General features: G+C 42.1%; 1 protein-coding gene across 2 annotated transcripts in view; it reads right to left on the reverse strand.

The window, feature by feature from the left end:
- The window catches only part of pcsk6 (proprotein convertase subtilisin/kexin type 6), a 59,333-nt gene that overhangs the window by 7,991 nt on the left and 33,842 nt on the right, over positions 1–17,500 (reverse strand). For both annotated transcript variants that reach the window (XM_084060743.1, XM_084060742.1), the window contains 7 exons: positions 16,207–16,343; positions 9,812–9,994; positions 9,579–9,681; positions 7,128–7,324; positions 5,614–5,701; positions 4,866–4,969; positions 3,586–3,715 (listed from right to left, as the gene is read on the reverse strand). In XM_084060743.1, the coding sequence (XP_083916869.1) occupies positions 3,586–3,715; positions 4,866–4,969; positions 5,614–5,701; positions 7,128–7,324; positions 9,579–9,681; positions 9,812–9,994; positions 16,207–16,343 (942 nt within the window). The remainder of the gene's footprint in view (positions 1–3,585; positions 3,716–4,865; positions 4,970–5,613; positions 5,702–7,127; positions 7,325–9,578; positions 9,682–9,811; positions 9,995–16,206; positions 16,344–17,500) is intronic.

Genomic DNA, 17,500 nt, shown 5'->3' on the forward strand with positions numbered 1-17,500 from the left:
GGCGAGAGAGGGAGATAGAGGGAGAGAGAGGGGGAGAAAGTGTGAGAGAACCTATTTTTTTTAATAAGCTGGAGCGGCTGCACATGGATAAGGCACGCCACAGCTGTGTGTGAGAGGACAGGTACAATGGGTATATTGCTAAGGAAGTGCAGTGTCGAGTGTGAACTCAATCAGATGAGCAGTTCTACAGAACCGGCCCGCTCCCCAGGGGCATGCTCATTAGTTATCTTCTATCAATAAATGCACAGAATCTCTGTCTGTGTGTGTCCACATCACATGGCTAGTGTTGTAGTGACATGTGATATGTTGTTGTTGTGTTGATGCCGAAACAACGAATTGGCATCACCCAAGGAAGCACAGGAAGGGCTGACTTTTCTCAAATGTAATATAGGATATAAAGAAAGTCTATACACAGGCACTGAAGGGGCCAATAGTCTAGAACTGTGTGTGTGTGTGTGTGTGTGTGTGTGTGCGTGCGTGCGTGCGTGCGTGCGTGCGTGCGTGCGTGCGTGTGTGCGTGCGTGTGTGTGTGTGTGTGTGTGTGCGCGCGTGTGCACGTGTGTGTGCGTGTCTGCGTGTGTTTATTGTTTATTGTTTATTAAATGGATCCCCATTAGCTGACACCTCAGTGACAGCTAATCTCCCTGGGGTCCATAGAATATACACACCTTTCAGTGAAAACATGATAAAAATACATAATATTACCAAAAAAATGTATACAGCATTAGATTGACAGATGTGCAAAACAGAGTGTTCCAGGCTCTGATCCAGAGATGTCCCAGCTCTAGCAAGTGCAAAACAGTACCTGCATTGTCTTTAACCCCTCTAGACCTGTGTCAACCTATACGTGTTTTCAGACACGCTAGCAAGGTGTTCCAAGCTCTGAAACAGAGAATTCCTGGTTCTTAAAGGATCTACACCATGATTTTTTTATTTAAAAAAAAAAATTTAATCAAACGTTTTTCAAAAGGTTTGAGCCTAAATCAAGCCTCAGATATAGTCATTCCAACTAACTTCTCTCTGGCTTATAAAGCACTTTCACCTGCAATACCACATTGTCCTGTGCCAATGTGGTAAAATGTCTAATGTGGATGTGTGTGTAATGTTCTAAGTTGGAACTGAAAAACGGGAGGGATTGTACCGCTAGTGACGTCACTTTCGGGGCCAAATCAGTTTGGCCTGTTTTGATTTACATAATTTACAATTTACATAGATATGCTGTGAAAGTGTGTGTGCTCAAACTGGGGTATTTTTTGGGATAGAAGAGAGGTAGGGGAGACCAAAAACACACAAAAAAGTTTAAATTCATGGTGTAGTCCCTTTAAATTGTGCAAGCAACATAAACCATTGTATGCTAACAATAACTTGACTTGAGACAATCACAATTAATTACGATTCGTGAAAGTTGTAAACTTGTTGTACCCTAACTAACTGTCTTGGCAGAATGCAAGGTGAAACATCCGTTTGCGCTCTCAAGAAACATGAATCACGTCCCTCTGACATGATGTCATATCAAAGTAGGACATCCAGAAAGCTGAAAGACCATGTTGGCTTTGGAGCAAGTCTGGGTAGACTTGGAACAGCTCTATGGTGAGGGTGAGTAAGGAATTCTGAAAAGGCAGAACGGATTGATATTTTGAGGACAGTGGATTGGTCCTCAAAATGCATTAAATTCAGCACAGTCCTGAATTATGAGAAGTCCCGAATCCTGAATTCTGTCCTGTTTCTCACGAAAACCAAGAGTATATTTTCTTTCCTCTACTTTTCTTTCATCAATTCTCATAACATTACAATAGCACAAATAAACATAAAAATCATGCAATAAATGACTTAAAAAATACGAATATGGAGTTCTACACAGCTCCAGACTAGCCTCCAAGTACTCTGATAATGTGTACTGCACAAACTTATAGTATATAGACTACTATATGTAATGAAGGTGACAGTGTCCTTGACCTTTGACATTTGACCACCAAATTATAATCAGTCCATCCTTGAGTTCAAGTGGAAGTTCATGCAAATTCCAAGAAATTCCTTCAAAATTCCTGTGAATGCGATGAAAAATCGCATTCACAAGGTTGGGACGGACAGACAACAAGAAATAATTATATTATGCCTCCAACCACGTCTTTTGCAACTGGAGGCATAATAAAAATGATGTTAAAGTGGATAATAAGAGAAGATACTAAACAAGCTATTAAGGTCTGTATTATCATGAACACAGCTTATAAAGGTCCCTACATGCTCCAATTTTAGACTATTTCTTCCTATCACTTACCCACCTAAAGTTGCTTATTGATGAGACACCATCATACTCCTTTGAGGGTTGACCCCGCCTCCCTCTGGTTCCGGTGGGGTCCGTCATAGATATGGAAACCTAGATACCTCATTGGCCTCTGCAGTTCCTTGGAGCGACCTGTATCGCGGCCACCATTTTGTAGAAGGCAAGCCTCCTGACTACTGGCCAATCACAGCGCGTCTTTTCCGGGACTAACTGGACAGGACTATGATAGTGTCTTATCAATAAGGAATTTTAGGTGGATAAGTGAGTACGGTGGGTAGATGGATTAATTTGGAGCATGTATATGCCTTAACTCACCACTCTATCCAGCCCCACAGAGTAGCCCAGTTAGTTATACAAAGAAACATAACTCATATCTCAATAGACTAGAAGAAATACTCGAACACACACAATTCTCAAAGTATTTTACAATATGCACACTTGTGCAAAAGTGTTTAAGTCACAGCTTTCATAGTGCAAGTTCAATGAAAGCCCTGTCAGCTGCAATTGCATAATATGAACATGAAAGATGGGTGAATTTCATCGTTATTAGAGCGCTAATCTATTCAACTCACAAGAGGCACAGCAGCAAAACATCTACACTCTCTAGATATGGTCAACAGAGACTGGTGAATGAAAGACAGGGCTCCACTTAATGCATGAACTGCAGGCTATGAACACAAATAAGGTTGTGTCTCCTGAACCAGTACCAGAACCACATTTCTACAAACTCTGACGCCATCACGTTTGAGGTTTTTGATTGATTGATTGATTCAATACTTTCTTAGCACGTTTTGGAACCAGTACGGCAGTACAGTTACAAAAAGGATTACACAAAAAGTCCCAGGGGCTTGTTTCCATTGTGGTCCTTTGTACTCAATTCATCAAGACATACAATACATACAATACATTACATATCAGCAACAACACTGAAAGCAATTCTAGATATATTTACATAAAGAAAAGGGGGGGGACACACTCCCAAAAGGCTCAAGGTTAAGTTCAAGCAATTGCTAACCGTTGGTTAACAAAGCACATATGAGATATTACCATTGAATTTATTGAGGTTTTCTGGGGTTATATTGTGTCTGAAAAGAAAACGTAACCATTTCTGACCTAATGCCAAAACACAGATATTTGAACCCTTATACGTAAACTTAACCATCTGTAACATAATCATTTTCACACTGAATTTAGGTTGGCTCTGATCACTCTGGCTGTTTTGTGCAATGCATTGTGGGTATGATACTGCTGGTTCAATAAATGACATTTGAATGCTAATGCAGAGATCAAGAGTAACTCACCTGCGACACATTTGCTGTGGGATCCCTGGCGACTCTCCAGAGTAGTACCCCGCAGTGCATGTTTGCACACACCACCAATCCTGCTGCAGGTAGCCTTTGGTACACTGGATGCACTCTTCCTTACCTGGTCCTGGGAAGAGATGGACATAATACAGCCTGTCAGTCAATTTCAGAAACCCCTCAGGTCTGTTTAGAAAGTATGGTTAGCAGTACAATATACAATCATTACATGTCACACATCATCAGCAAGCTATACATCAACCACATGCTATCAGCACAATGCACAAAAGCCAGGACTCTCTCTCTCTCTCTCTCTCTCGTCTTCTCTGGCTCGGTCAAATTTCAATCACTCAGTAATAACGGACAGAGGTGTTCTCGTTTAGCCCTTCAACAGCAATAAACACCATATAGCTCCAGGCTAAGTCAACTTATTTCCTATAGGACAGACTGAAGCTGAAACTATTTGCCATGGTTAGCTCTCCCCTAGAGCCTCCTCAGGGCGATCTGTCAATAATATTGGCTAAATCCAAAGCTGGTCTCTAGCAGAGCTAAATGTCAGCCTGGAATGATATCGCAAACCAACAACCTTGCTCAATCATAATGGATATAAACCCACGTCATCACAGATGTAATGAATTTATCTTTCCCTAACTGATGGAGCAGTTTATCACAATGTGGCATTGTAAGAATGATGTTGTGAGGATGTGAAGTTAAAGGCAAAGATGTGGCAATAATAACATCTATTTCTCAAATTAACCACATCATATATAAGTAGTTAGAGCAATATCATGTCATTTGTGTCAATTAAGCATCGCCCCAGTAATTTGGTCAATGTATCAGCCAATAGACTGTTTTAATATTCCATAGAGTGTTTCAACATTGTATAGACTGACTATAAACTGCTTAAACAGTCTACAAACAGTTTCAACAGTTACAACTCAACAGGAGGTTGCTATGAGATGTCAATATCAGGTAGATTCTGATCAGGTAGCTTATGTCTTCCTAGACACTAGGAAGACATAAGCTCAATGGAAGTTGAAAACAACCACAGCTCAGCTCTGAAACATGACGTGCGTAATGTTTTGATGTTGATGTGAACCATAAGTACACAGACATAGACATGTTTTGTAGGCGAGCAAGTTAACTAAAAGCTGCTGTTTCTCAGAATAAACTAGTAGGACAATCCAATAGAAAGACAAATTGCTTAAAAACGGCAAGCGTATTGCAAAGACTTTTTGCAGCACCGTCTATAGATCCAGAGAATCAACAGGCACACTGACCTGTACACGTCCAACAGGAGGCATGGCACGGGCTGCACGTCATCTCTTCCAGGTGGAAAAAGGTTCCGTTTACACATTCTGGAACACAGGTCATCCCTGCCAGACTGGAGGCACACAAAAAAAAACGCTCAGCCAAACCATGGTGTTTGTCTCAAACAAGGGTGGCATAAAGCATTATGTAACTGATGACAGCTTAACTGTTTCACTGAATTCACTCAGGGGTCGACTTGTAAACAATATATATTCTCACAAGTCGATATTTAAAAGTGTTTTTTTGGAATTAAAGCACTATATTCTGATAGTAATCATTGCTATAGAGTGTTTGTTCAGTAATAGAGGTCTCCCTGTCTCTCCAGCTCTGTAATAAACAGAAAATACTTTTTCAAGCGGGTTGCCAATTTCATCCAATCAGGAGAGACTCAGAGTACCCATTTATCAGCTTCAACTTTATGTTAGAGTTGAATATAGAGCTATTTAACATGTATTTTAACAAAGCAATATCCCTTACCTTAAACCATACATACTTGTTAAAAATAATTTGACAACTACATAAATGTTTAATTAACTTGTAATTGTGATATTATCAAACATGAAAAACAAACATATCAGAAAATGCATGTATTCAATCTGACCAGAAGCAGGGAAAACAGGCGATACAAATGAATGACCAGTGAGTGGATATCAAAAGCAGAGGCATGTATTCCCCCCTTCTCCGCAACAAATGTAACCCTGGTCTCACGCCTCTTACCTGTAGCCATCGTTGCATGCTGTGCACCTGTCTGCATCCTTCAGGCATTCCATGCAGGCGTCATGGCACTTCAGACACTGTCTTTGCACTGGATTAGACACAAGGGGGAAGTTTGAAAAGTTATTGAAAACATTTCATGGACTTATGGCAGTGAATGCAGTAATAACCAGTGCCTAATCAAGGCCCGGAGCCAGAAATGCAAACAAGCAAGAAGCAGACACAGTTCCGATCACACACTGAATGTCAACAAGCTCAGAGCTAATCCTGCTGAACTTGGATAATTACACAGATTAAAAAAGAAAAGAAAAGAAAAAGCATGATCCTCCAAACATCTGTCTTATTTGCAGGACAAGCTGGACAGTAAATGATCCTTTCTCTGGCCTGGTCTCATGTTCACACAGACAAGACATGAGATGTGAGAAAGGATCTTTCTTGTGATCATCTTTGTTCTCTAGCAGAGCATATTATTTATTTCCCTGTGTGTGTGTGTGTGTGTGTGTGTGTGTGTGTGTGTGTGTGTGTGTGTGTGTGTGTGTGTGTGTGTGTGTGTGTGTGTGTGTGTGTGTGTGTGTGTGTGTGTGTGTGTGTGTGTGTGTGTGTGTGTGTGTGTGTGTGTGTGTGTGTGTGTGTGTGTGTGTGCGTGTGCGCGTGCGCGTGTGCGTGTGTGTGTGTGGGATGGTATACAAACACCAGATCTGTCTTTGCAGCCAATATATCCTGTGTGGATCAGTGTTGTGAGTTGATCCAAAGAGCTTAAAGGACCTTACTGCTGTCAATATGCCACTGGCTATTTACTGCTTTGGTCATTTTGTCCATAAACAACAACTATTCCCATTTATTATGACAGTAGATTTTGAGTTTGCAAAGTCAATAATGCTGAATTTTACTGAACTTAACCGAAGAATTTACTCAACATTGGTTAAACATCATTGCATGGTTAAGAAGACATGGGTATTAGAATTTTGTTTTTAATTCAATATTTTCACCAATATTTATGGCTACTATTTTAAAATGAACCTGCGCTTTAAAGTGCATTACGATGCAACAATAATGAAACTATGACAAACAACCCCGCAGTGACATTTCGTTTGTTGGATTATCTATCTCAAGCAACTTTCAGTCAATAAACAATCATGAAATTAATGGAATCCAATTGCTTCCTCTAAAACAAACCACTTGGTGCTTTGGAAAATGGTCAGCAGTAATGTCAAGTATATAGCGACAGACCACTGGTATGTTCCTTTAACCAAACTCACTGTGTAAATCTTATCCCTGAGCCAAACAAAACACAGGGGTCATTCAGGGTGGAAAGGGTTTGATGACTTACCGACCGTGTTCCCGTTAAGAAAAGGAATCGTCTGATGACTTGTTTCTGTTTGGAAGCTTCCACACACGCAAAGAGAGCTGGTAGCTCTCTTTGCGTGTGTGGAAGCTTGTCTTTTTCCAATCACACACAAATAAATGTAAATGTAATCACAGCCTTGTTCAATCCATAGTGAAATTATGGAACGTACTGTCATCGGCAAAGTATCCAGGAGGGCAGGTATCGTCACAGGTGGAATTGAGAGCGTTGAGGTAAAGTCCTCTTCTGCAGGACAGACACTCTATGTTTGAGCGGCCGCGACACCTCTCACAGCCTTTGTGGCAGCGTCTGCATCGACGAGCCCCTGAGTCCTCATAGTACCCCAGTGGACAGTGACTCACACAGGTCCTACATTCAGACAGATACAACCGATCAGGGACGTGCACAGATAGACTCTAGGTCAGGGATGTCAAACTCAATTTGGTGTCCGGGCAAGATTGGTCAAATTGTGACTTGAGGTGGGCAGGAACCAGTTGCGGACACACATGCGCGCTCACGCATTCAGTTATACAGCATTGTTTTTCAATCTGTTGTCTGATCTTGTCTCAGAAAACAAACAATGCAATTTGTAACAATAATAATAATTATAATAATTATAATTATTATTATAAACCATTTTAAGTAGAATAATTCAATTTGAAGTTAAACAATACCTGGTAATTTGTGTGGGTTGTTAAATAATTACATTTATAGAACAGTGGTGTAAAGTAACTAATTACATTTACTCAAGTACTGTACCTAAGTAAAGATTTGAAGTAGTTTTACTTTATTAGAGTATTTCCAATTTCCAGAACTTTTACTTTTACTCCACTACATCTCAGTCACTGCTATAACTACAGTATATAATTTTAAAAAATGTTTTATGAAGATTCGCTACTTTAATTACTTCAATTGCTTGCCTATTGTTCTTTACAGAAGGAGTTTCACTGCAGCAAGTGGGGAGGGGGGAGCGTTCTCATGTCTCATATATATATATATATATATATATATATATATATATATATATATATATATATATATATATATATATATATATATATATATATATATATATATATATAATATATAGACATAAAAAAGTTAGAGAACCACATTATAGCAACATAAGTGTTTCAGAAAACTGTTAGCATTTAGGAGACATTTGTAAAGATTTCCATGATTTTTCAAAAATAGCAGATCTACAAGCAGATCCACAATAGCAGATCTACTTTATATCTGCTATTTTTGAATAGCCAAATAAATCTTAAAATTACAGAGATGCTTTCCCCAGATAGAATGTTAAATACATTCTATCAGCTTTGATACATTTATTTTTTAACACATATATGATTAATGCTTCTAACTACCTATTATATATATATATATATAATATAGACGTAAAAAAGTTAGAGAACCACATTATAGCAACATAAGTGTTTCAGAAAACTGTTGCATTTAGGAGACATTTGTAAAGATTTCCATGATTTTTCAAAAATAGCAGATCTACAAGCTCACAGTGCAGCACTCAGTGCAGCACTATGAGCTTGTAGATCTGCTATTTTTGAATAGCCAAATAAATCTTAAAATGACACAGATGCTTTCCCCAGATAGAATGTTAAATCCACTCCGAGTTCAATTAACACTGAGGATTTCACTGGGCAAGCTCCTGAGAAATAAAAGAAGCAGCTTTGATACATTTATTTTTAACACATCTAAGTCACTTGCTGCTTCAGACAGAGAGAGAGAGAGAGAGAGAGAGAGAGAGAGAGAGAGAGAGAGAGTCTGACTCCTGTGTGAGGATCAAAGAGTATAGCCATTACTACTCGACTAGTAGTTGAATAGACTCTTAACGAGCCAATCAGCCACAACATTCCACAGCTGGGGAGAGACAAAGCGGGCCATCAAAGGTACTTGCTGCAGCCTACTTGGCTGCAGCAAGTACCTACTTGGCTGCAGCGAGTGGGGGAGAGCAAGGCAATGTTAACTCCGAATCTATGTCTGTTAGATGTAGTATCAATTTACTATTTTTAAAAGTATTTCCTGGGCCGCCATGGACCGTTCCGTGGGCCGCAAAACGCCCGCGGGCCGCGAGTTTGACACCGCTGCTCTAGGTGGTGCTGGAGCACCTGCCCTTTGCCCTCTTGACCAGAAGTGCCCTTTTGAAAAAAGGGCACACAGTTTACAGCAGGGGTCTTCAACAGGGGGTCCGGGACCCCTAGGGGGTCCTCAGAGTTACTACAGGGGGTCCGCCAAATCTTTATGTGATTATGATTTTTCTTTTTACCATAACCTTTGGCATAGCATCCCATAGCATCCCTTTTCTGAGGAGAACTTTAGCCAAAAATAGCAGATCTACAAGCCCACAACGCCTCGCGCTGCGAGGCGCTGTGGGCTTGTAGATCGGCTATTTTTGGCAAAGAGGTATAGGTGTAGAGGGAAAAAAGAGCAGACCAAGTAAACAAAAAAAAGTATAATTTACTTGAGCACCTGCCCCTCAAAATGTCTGTGCACGCCACTGCAACCGATGTAAAGGGAGACACTTCATGATCAAATAAAACGACATGTGGAGTATCATGTGCGTAATTTGAGACCTTTCCATCCACGACCATGTTCCATCCTTTACCTGCCACTCTTCAAACTGCCCAGGCTGAAATGAATACAGTTGAGACAGTGGTCAGCATCTGGTCCGTCACAGCCCTGGTCCCCACACTCAGTGTGGCACGGCCCTGATGACAGACACATTTCACATCATCATCGTCATTATCACGTTACCATCATCACTGTTATCCACTTTGTAATCACCATCATCATCATCGTCGTCGTCATTGTCATCATCATCATTCAATATCATCATACCATTATACTCCTCTTCCTCCTCATCCTGATGCTCTGGGCCCTCTATGGGCGGTTCTGGTGTCTTGGGCTCCTGGCTCGTGCTGGGGATCTCCAACATCCTAGAGCGGGAGTGCTGAGCACCATGGGATTGGTAAGGATTCTCAGCGGTGCCATAAAGGATCAGGGCCCACTCTTTTAGTTTGCCTGTTCCAAAAAGGGTAAAAAGGGTTTAAACCAGAGAGCACAAGTGTGTGTGTGTGTGTGTGTGTGTGTGTGTGTGTGTGTGTGTGTGTGTGTGTGTGTGTGTGTGTGTGTGTGCGCGTGTGTGCACACGCCCGCGCGCGTGGACACACACATGTGCATATCTTCTAATAGTCCGGGAGTCAAAGGGTGATTTTTGGCTGAACGTGGTTTCGTCGGTAAAAGTTTTTTTCTCAACTGATTCTTGCTGCTGGGGGTCCCCTCTTAAGGATTCATGAGGGTGCCCAGTGAAATCCCTTGGGCATTTATTATTATTAACCCCTTAATGCCCAAAACACAAAAAAATCACCCAAAATAGACTTCTATGGTATTTCATGCAAAATACTTGATCTAAATGCTTAAATTTGGTTTCTACAGTGTGTATCCATGTAAGTGGATGTGTACAGTGCATCAGATTTAATATTTATGCATTTTTTAATATTAACCCCTTCCTGCCCAGAACAACATAATCTTTAAACTGTGATATTGTACATGCACAGAAATCAAATCAAATCAAATCAAATGCATTAGATCTGCTTTCTACAATAGTGGAACTTGTTTCCTTTTGGATGAATGAACATTAACCCTTTCAGGCCTTCCATCTTGAGCATCCTGCACAAAAATATCTACAGAACATATTCCCCTGGGGGGGGAAAAGAAAAGAAAAAAACATTTAAAAAAAAAATATATATATATATATTCCCCCAGCCCTAAGCCACCACTGCCTCAACTTATCCGCCCCAATAACCGCGCGAGCCACCTTCCGGATAACCTTGTCATTGGACAACCCGAGTCGGAAGGCTCGGCGGGCCTGGGCTGCAGAGACAACCGAGCGGAGCTGCAAGAGGCCGATGCCGGCATCGGAATTGCTTGAGTAGAGGATCCCGTTGCTAGACGATTGATGCAAGCGGAACCACTCCCTCACTCTGACCCGGATAGCCTTGGGTCATCACTTTTAGGGATAAGCGTCGTACGGCACCGCTTCAGGCACTGGGGGACATAGCCAGTGACCAACCACGACGAGTAGATGTGCACGAGTTGCGAGCCGTCAGGGTCCCATAGTAGCAACTCAGAACGAGTGATACCGTCGGGACCGGCCGCTTTGCCGTTCTGCATGCGCTGGAGACAAGAGTGAACCTCTTCACCCGAGATCAAATCGCCGAGGACAGTATTGTCAGCCCCACCGAAGGAACGGAAATGGCCCAGTCCAAGAAACGGTCGCTCTAGCCCCCAAGAATTTTGGTAGAAACGATGTATTCCATGCATGGGTATCGGACACCCGATAACATTGTCCCCGTCTAGGACAGTTTTGGCTAACCGCTTCCTATCAAAGTGGTACAGCCGCCTCAGAAACACCCGGCGGTGAAACCTTTGCAGGCGACTGCCCCTTCTGCCAGGCACTTCTCCACTTATCTCTCTCTGGCGACGCAACTGTTTCGGTGGAGACCCCAGGCTACTAATTAGCCAGTTAGCTTTGGCTTCAATGGATCGCACCGAACACTCTTCAATCTTCAAAAAGAGGTCGGAGTCTTCCCCCAGTCTGACCCCATCAATACCCGTGTCTTCTACAAGACGTCGAAGCGCCTGTTTCATCAACGCGGGCTGTGACGGAATCGTGTCAGGACATTTCAGCCCTTGCTTACGCCCCCGAACCTGCTGTCTCCCACATCCCGGGTTCTCGCTTGGCATGTTCAGTTCTTTGTGTCTGCTTAGCATGTGATTGGTCCGGCCGGCACGTGAGAGGGCCCTGAACGAACAGAGCCCACAGGAAAAGTTAACCAACGCCCGGCACTGGTCCACGATAACCGGTTTGCACCGGGCAAAGTGGCACCGCACCGCACACGGGTTAGAGCTCTCCCAGGTATCATTTACTGCATTTGTACTTTACCGTCAAATCATGGTGTCTGGACGCAAAAAGCAGAACCAGTGAAAGGACACCGACGATAGGTACGCCACAAAGAACACACGGCCTATCAAACGGGATAGGGATAGACAGGACCTTTGCGCCCCCGCCGCATACGGATCTCCTCGCCGAGCCCCGTGATGGGGCTTGAGGCGAGGCCGACAGCGGGGGCCCTCATGCGGTCCGTGGCAGGGCAACTTGGTCAGACGGTGCGTCTCGGTCTTGCTAGGCCGGGGTTGGCCGCGGAGGAGTGCGGAGGACAGGCCACCGAGGCCTCTCCGCACGTGGTCCCTCCGCTCCTGGTCGGGCCCGCAGGCTGCAAGCAGCGTCCGTTGACGGGCATCTTCCACCAGCATGCGACCCAGTGAAATTTGGATGGGAAAAAGACATAACTAACAGGTCACTGAGCCCAACCACTCTACCTGAAGGTTGCAAACCTGCCCCAGACTACATTTTGCAAATGATTAAATGTGGCTGCAAAACTGACAACCCATGCAATTCCAAAAAATGCAGCTGCAGAGTACATGGTTTGCCATGCACATTGTCCTGTCACTGTTATGTTGTAGGATACTCAAGACAGTTTTAGATAGGATTCTTTCCTTTTTCTTTTATAAATTCCTTTAAACTTGGTTCTTGTCTCCGTCTCTGATTCTGGTGTCTCAGGAAAATGTGGTTAGTTGGTATCATTGGACCTTAACATGGGATATGCTGTATATGACCACTTCCACATAAACATTATTAATTTCTTATACAGCTAATTTGCATTTGAATTGATTTACTGTGCATAACATGTCATAAATCAACATTTTTAATGGATTTTGGTGCTTCGGGTGTGAAGGAGTTAATATCTATGACATTTTCTAATGTGAAATCAAAAAACAAAATTTTACACATCCACGTTCATTGATAAACTCTGTAGAAATCAAATTTTATGCGCTAAATCAATATTTTTGCATAAAATGCCATAAAAAACGTTTTTTTGTTTTGGGCATTTAAGGGTTAATGACTCAAAGATGGTTGGCCTCAAAGGGTTAATATGCATTCATCCAAAAGGAAACATGACCAGTTCCACTATTAGACTTAGTAGAAAGCAGATCTGATGCATTTGATTTGATTTCTGTACATGTTCTATTTCACAATATCACAGTTTAAAGATTAAGTTGTTCTGGGAATGAAGGGGTTAATATTTAAAAGTTTACAAATATTAAATCTAATGCACTGTAAACATCCACTTACATGGATACACACTGTAGAAAGCAAATTTTAAGCAATTACATCAAGTATTTTGCATGAAATACCATAGAAGTCTATTTTGGGTGATTTTTTTGTGTTTTGGGCATTAAGGGGTTAATAATAAAAAATGCCCAAGGGATTTCACCGGGCACCCTCTTGAATCCTTAAGAGGGGACCCACAGCAGCAAGAATCAGTTGAGAAAAAAACTTTTACCGACGAAACCACGTTAAGCCCCATGACTCCCGGACTAAAGTCGGTTGCTAACAACTACACATAATCATCTGGGAACACAATGGGCCTCATTCAAAAAACTTTCCTCATACCCTAGGTGGGGTTGGCGAAAGGGCCTTTCTGTGTGGAGTTTGCATGTTCTCCCCGTGTCTCCTAGGGTAGGTACCCTCACAAAAACATGCAGTAATCCTGGTCACTATACTGCCTCCCCCTGGCCAGCCGGGGCGCCTGATGGAGGGGAAAGGAACTGGTTGGAATAGCGTGTTCCTTCCACGCGCTACGTCCAACCAGGGAAACTCTCCCCTGTCAGGTGATAAGAAGGTCAGTTGGCTCTCATGCATTGAACGAGGCATGAGCTCAGCCCTGGCCTCCCTAGGTTGGCAGAGGGAAGGTAGTGCCCAGGATTACATAGACAATTGGCACTGGGTGTAAAAAATAGGGGTTACAAAAATCGGGGGATAAAAATTTAGTAAAAAGAAAAAAAGAAAAAAAACTTTCCTTAAATCTTAAATCTTCTTACTTTTATTCTTCAGTCAGCCTGTGAGAAATCAACACACTTTTCAAGCTCTGAAATAGAAGCTTTATTGTTGTGCATGGCTGAAAAAAGAAACGTGGCAAGAAAGTTTGACCTGGGCAAGAGGAGTGACGAAACAACAAGAGGGTTATAAGCTGATTGGTCAACTGCTGTATCTCCCCTAGGGGTTATTCAGCAGCTGACCAATCAATACAAGCTAAAGCTGTATCTTCCCTAAGGGTCTCTCTAGTTCTATTCTATCTTTATATAAGCATTCTGTGGAGATGTGAGGTAAATTATATAATCGTACAATGCTGGTGCTGTGCATACAGTAATTAGTGTGGTTGCCCCTATGGGCAATACATTATAGTGTTTGTTCACCTTTATTTGTTTGCCACACTACTACAGTTTTGGCGGCACACATACGAGCCATATGTCAAATCGACCGGCTTCATCAGGAATTATGTGCTTCCATGCTGCTAAGTGATAGTTTGTAAAGTTTAATTTATATTAATTTATTAGTGAATACATTTTCCCCATTGACTTGAATGGGAAAATGTGAAGACTCCCATTCAAGCATTTTTCTCTCAACCCACAACTCACATCGGGCCACCACACTTGCAATTTCCCGAAATTGCGCCTTTTTGTATGTTGCTCCAATGTCTAATGTATACAGCATCTGATCAAGTTACAAGGTGGGCTGAACTGGCCCCGAAAGCTACCTCTCTGCTCGACCCTCTTGGGTTAGACTCTAACCCAAGCTTCAGTTGTAAGGCTCAGCAAGAGTAGATTAAAGACCCACTCCCCCCAAAAAATATATTTTTGTTTGGTTAATGTCTTTTTGAAACTTACACATGAAAGTCCTAGTAGTTTCTTGTGCTCTGCCAGCTCTGCATATCTCCAAAGCATTCAATTAAAATCTGGTCTTCAGACATGCACTGATTGAATCCAGGTTTTAAACAGGGCGCGCAACTCTCGGATGGGGTGTGATAGAATTCTTGGCTGAGGAAAGACTGGAGTTTATCCCGGTGCAAAGGAATCAAAACACAGACCAGAAAACAGCAACCTTTGACAGTTCTCAGAATGGCTATGTATTGGCGAGGTTGGCAGCCAGCAGCACATGCTGTGTTTTCAAACAACTCCCTCCCTACACTGTGGGGAAATCCCAGCGGGACAACCTTTTGGTTCGACAGAGCAGTTTTCCACGGTCGTATATCGAAACTTGGACTTTGTTCAAGTTCCTCTTAAGCCACACAGCAGATTTTGACAGCGATGAGAAGGCACGGAAGTGCAGGCATGTGACAGTATTTATTCTAGTCTGGAAGACTAAAGTACTATGTTGATTCATGATCTAACTACTGTTCAGTAAATAAGAAATGTATGGTTAAATTAATGTTCACTGCTCAAAGGCTATATTCTCATTCTCATTGTGAATAAATAAGGCTATGGGTACAGTATGTGAAAAACGAATCAATACCTGGTATTTGTTGATGCCTCAGCACATACAACCACGTATTGCATTGGTGGGGGTGATATGCCTGTGACCAAGGTCGGATGTGACGAATGCCTGATAATCTATATCAGTGGCGGCTGGTGGAATTTTCCCTAGGTGGTGCAACACCCATAATTAAGCCAATAACATGTACTATGTTATCACACTCGTTTATTTTGATAGGCCATGCCCTAGGATGTAGTCATTCATTTGTGAAAGACAGACATAACTAATGGCATGAGCAAAAATTATAATTAACTCTTTCACTGCCAGACTTATTTCTGGCTGCGTTTGCCCACTGCCAGCAATTTTTCGATTTTCTTACCTTTTGAAGTAGTCACAGAATATTTATCTCCAGTATGATCGATCGCCTGATGGTTGCTAATCACAAAGGGTTTCACTGTGCTTCCACGTGAAAATAAATAAATGTCATGTTAACAATCTGGATGTGCCTTTTTTGACTATGTATGTTTAAAACTGCACCAGTTTCAGTGAGAAATTAAGAAAGAAAGTACATTAAATACCACCAAGTTGGTGGAAATGTTTGTAAGTACACTTTACAAACAAATATGATTGTATACACATTCTGTGCATGAGGCCCAATTGCACCGAAAACAAGCAAAATGCAGGTGGGTGCTACTTCTGTGTGTGGTATCTGAAGAGCATATTATGAACGTGTGTGTGTGTGTGTGTGTGTGTGTGTGTGTGTGTGTGTGTGTGTGTGTGTGTGTGTGTGTGTGTGTGTGTGTGTGTGTGTGTGTGTGTGTGTGTGACCGTGCACGGTTGAGTCTTTTAATCTTACCCAGTACTTCATGGTTGCGTAGTTGTGAGGGTGAGTCGATGATCTCAAGGGTCCATGTGCCCTCTGCTTGCTCCCCCCAGCAGTGAACTGTCATGAACTCCCAATTCCTAAAGCCTTCATTTGAATTGTCGAACAACCTGTATAAATACAGTATATATCAGAAAAACAAAACAATCCAATTCCAAACAGGGTTTAGAAATGTGCCGAGAGGGCAAAGCAGGTAGATTTAGATTTATTTATTTGACTGATTTTATACTTGTTTGGGTCCTTAGGCAACTACCATACGCACGCAGAAAATTACTGAGGAATTTAAGTAATTTAAGAATGACTTTTTATGGGGTACTCCCTTGTGTCCTTACCAATGCGAGCACCGAATTTGAAGTAGGTTTGTCCCAGATATGCACATGATCATACGTACATGGGCATGACGGTCGAATCTGTGTGCTCTGGACAACCGGATTTCCATATATGCCTATATATGGGCGTATCAGGTTTGTTTATGGTTATGTCTGAGTCATAGTGACATGCCTATACATGGGTTGCATTGGATTTGTTTATGGTTATGTCTGAGTCATAGTGACATGGCTATATATGGGCGTATCAGGTTTGTTTATGGTTATGTCTGAATCATAGTGGCATGCCTATATATGGGCATATCAGGTTTGTTTATGGTTATGTCTGAGTCAGAGTGACGTGGCCACTGAGCCACTGAGCGCCCCTTTCTAGTTTCCATTATTGTGGAATTGTACAATGGTCAGCACAGGGAAGACTGACAATAAATGATTCACTTAAATATAGAAAGAAAAAAAAATCTGTATTCAAGGAACCCTGATATTTTTCTGACAGCTTCACAGCAATTCAGTAGCCACCCCCCGTGACAGCTGAAAACTAGTTTCCCATTCCCAGGGGTGTATTTCCCAGAGTAAACTTAACCCAGTGTGCAACTGAGAGAGACAGAGCTAGTGAGGTGAGAGAGAGGTGACCAAGTAAGACAGGATATACATCATCCATATTAATGAACATTATGTAATTTGAATGCACACCAAAAACACAGCTAAATCTGTGTGTATAATTGGGAGAATATAAACAACAGAGAGGGGGGGGTGTCTTTAAACAGCTTGCAGTTTGATTACAGCAGAAATCCCTGTGGCTCCCTTCTCGCTCATTCTCACAGGGGATAATAACGAGAGGCGATGCCTAACAGTACATCTACACTTTGGCAGGCAGCCCCGAGTTGCAAATGAGCTCTGTCCTACACTCTGCGCTACACTAGCTATGTGTTTTGCTGGGTTAC

This window comes from Gymnoscopelus microlampas (assembly GCF_963454915.1).
Source record: "Gymnoscopelus microlampas genome assembly, chromosome: 1".
NCBI classification, from domain to species: domain Eukaryota; kingdom Metazoa; phylum Chordata; class Actinopteri; order Myctophiformes; family Myctophidae; genus Gymnoscopelus; species Gymnoscopelus microlampas.